This window comes from Monosiga brevicollis, genomic scaffold (genome assembly GCF_000002865.3).
Source record: "Monosiga brevicollis MX1 MONBRscaffold_83 genomic scaffold, whole genome shotgun sequence".
NCBI classification, from domain to species: domain Eukaryota; class Choanoflagellata; order Craspedida; family Salpingoecidae; genus Monosiga; species Monosiga brevicollis.
This window is the reverse complement of record NW_001865115.1, coordinates 7194-8459: the sequence shown is the minus strand read 5'-3', so window position 1 is coordinate 8459 and position 1266 is coordinate 7194. Positions and strand designations below refer to the sequence as shown.

The 1266-nt window shown below is 53.3% G+C and overlaps 1 protein-coding gene across 1 annotated transcript in view; it reads left to right on the top strand.

Annotated features, from left to right (window-relative positions):
- Positions 1-907, top strand: part of MONBRDRAFT_30582 (uncharacterized protein) — a gene marked incomplete at both ends in the record, with an annotated part of 2328 nt that extends 1421 nt beyond the window's left edge. Inside the window, one exon of the mRNA XM_001751025.1 lies at positions 67-907. Within this exon, the coding sequence (XP_001751077.1) occupies positions 67-907 (841 nt within the window). The remainder of the gene's footprint in view (positions 1-66) is intronic.
- Positions 908-1266: the final 359 nt, after the last annotated feature.

The following is a 1266-nucleotide window of genomic DNA, read 5'->3' as shown; positions in this document are numbered from 1 at the left end:
GGTAGAAAGCATCTTGCGAGCTTGCAAGGAATTTGTGCAAGGGGATTTGGCGCGCTTGCTGGATAGGGCAGGTGCTCAGACTCTATCGCGGCCACGGCTGCCTCCACAACCATTTCCTTGCCCTTTTGAAGACCTCGACAAGTGGAATCTGAAGGATTCGTATGGTCCCAACGTGCAGGTCTACAGCATCGGGAAGCAAAACAAGGAGCAAGGCAAGGTGTTCAAGCACTTTGACTACTGGGGACGCACGGCAAATCTCTGCAGCAGCCTCTCGGCACAGTGTGTGCCTTACCAAGATCGCCGCTACCCGCCTGACGACCGAATCTTGACAAAACTCAGTCAACTGGATGTGACGGGCTCGTTCTATCAGAAGTGGGAGGTGGTGAGGCTTGCAACTGCCGTGGATGTGCTCAGCTACCCTTACGTGAAGCCGGCAGACACCGTCGAGATTGAGCAACTGGTCCAGGTCATCTACCAACTGAAGGCCATCCATAGCGTTGACTTTGTGCACGGCGACATTCTTCCTCGCAACATTCTTTTTTGCAGCGACTGGGAAGGGCATCCTGCGGCCTTTCTCATCGACTTTGATCTCGGCCGGTTTCTCGCTGCTAATCCTGCCCACAACCCCGTCTATGCCTCCAATTTTGCCAGGGAAGGAAAGCCGCTGGAGTCGTATCGTCACCCATATGCCCGGGGGGATTTGCCAATGCAGAAGGAGCACGATGGCTTTGCCTTGGCACGTGTCATGGAGAAGTTTTTGCAGGATGACGAGGCTCGTCAGCAGCTGGTGGCTGCGTTGGAAGAGCTGCAGCTGGATGACGCTGCCACGCTGTGTCAGCAGTGCTCGCTTTTGCCGCTAGACAATGTTGCTGGGCTTGGCAAGGCCACGGGCAGTCCTCGGCGTTAATGTGCCAACCTGGCCCTCTCCTTTTCCAAGTATTCTTGACCCTTGTGCTTTTTTTTTTCCGGCCCATTTTGCGCCAAAGCGACGGCTGTCATCAGTTCATTGTAGTGTCATGCGAGCATGCGTCCCATGCGTCTTTGCCCGAACAGAAGCAGACCGATCAGATCCAAGCTTGCCTATTTTGAACACCATAGGGAAGTTGCAGATCATTAAAACCCCGTCGCTTGGGAGGAAAATTAATGGTGAAACACGACGTTGATTTTCTTCTGTTCTGTTCAAATTCTTTAGCTTTCGGTGCGATGACAGAGAGAGAGAGGGACAAGAGGTGCTTGCTTTGACAAATGGCAGCCAGACTGGTTTGG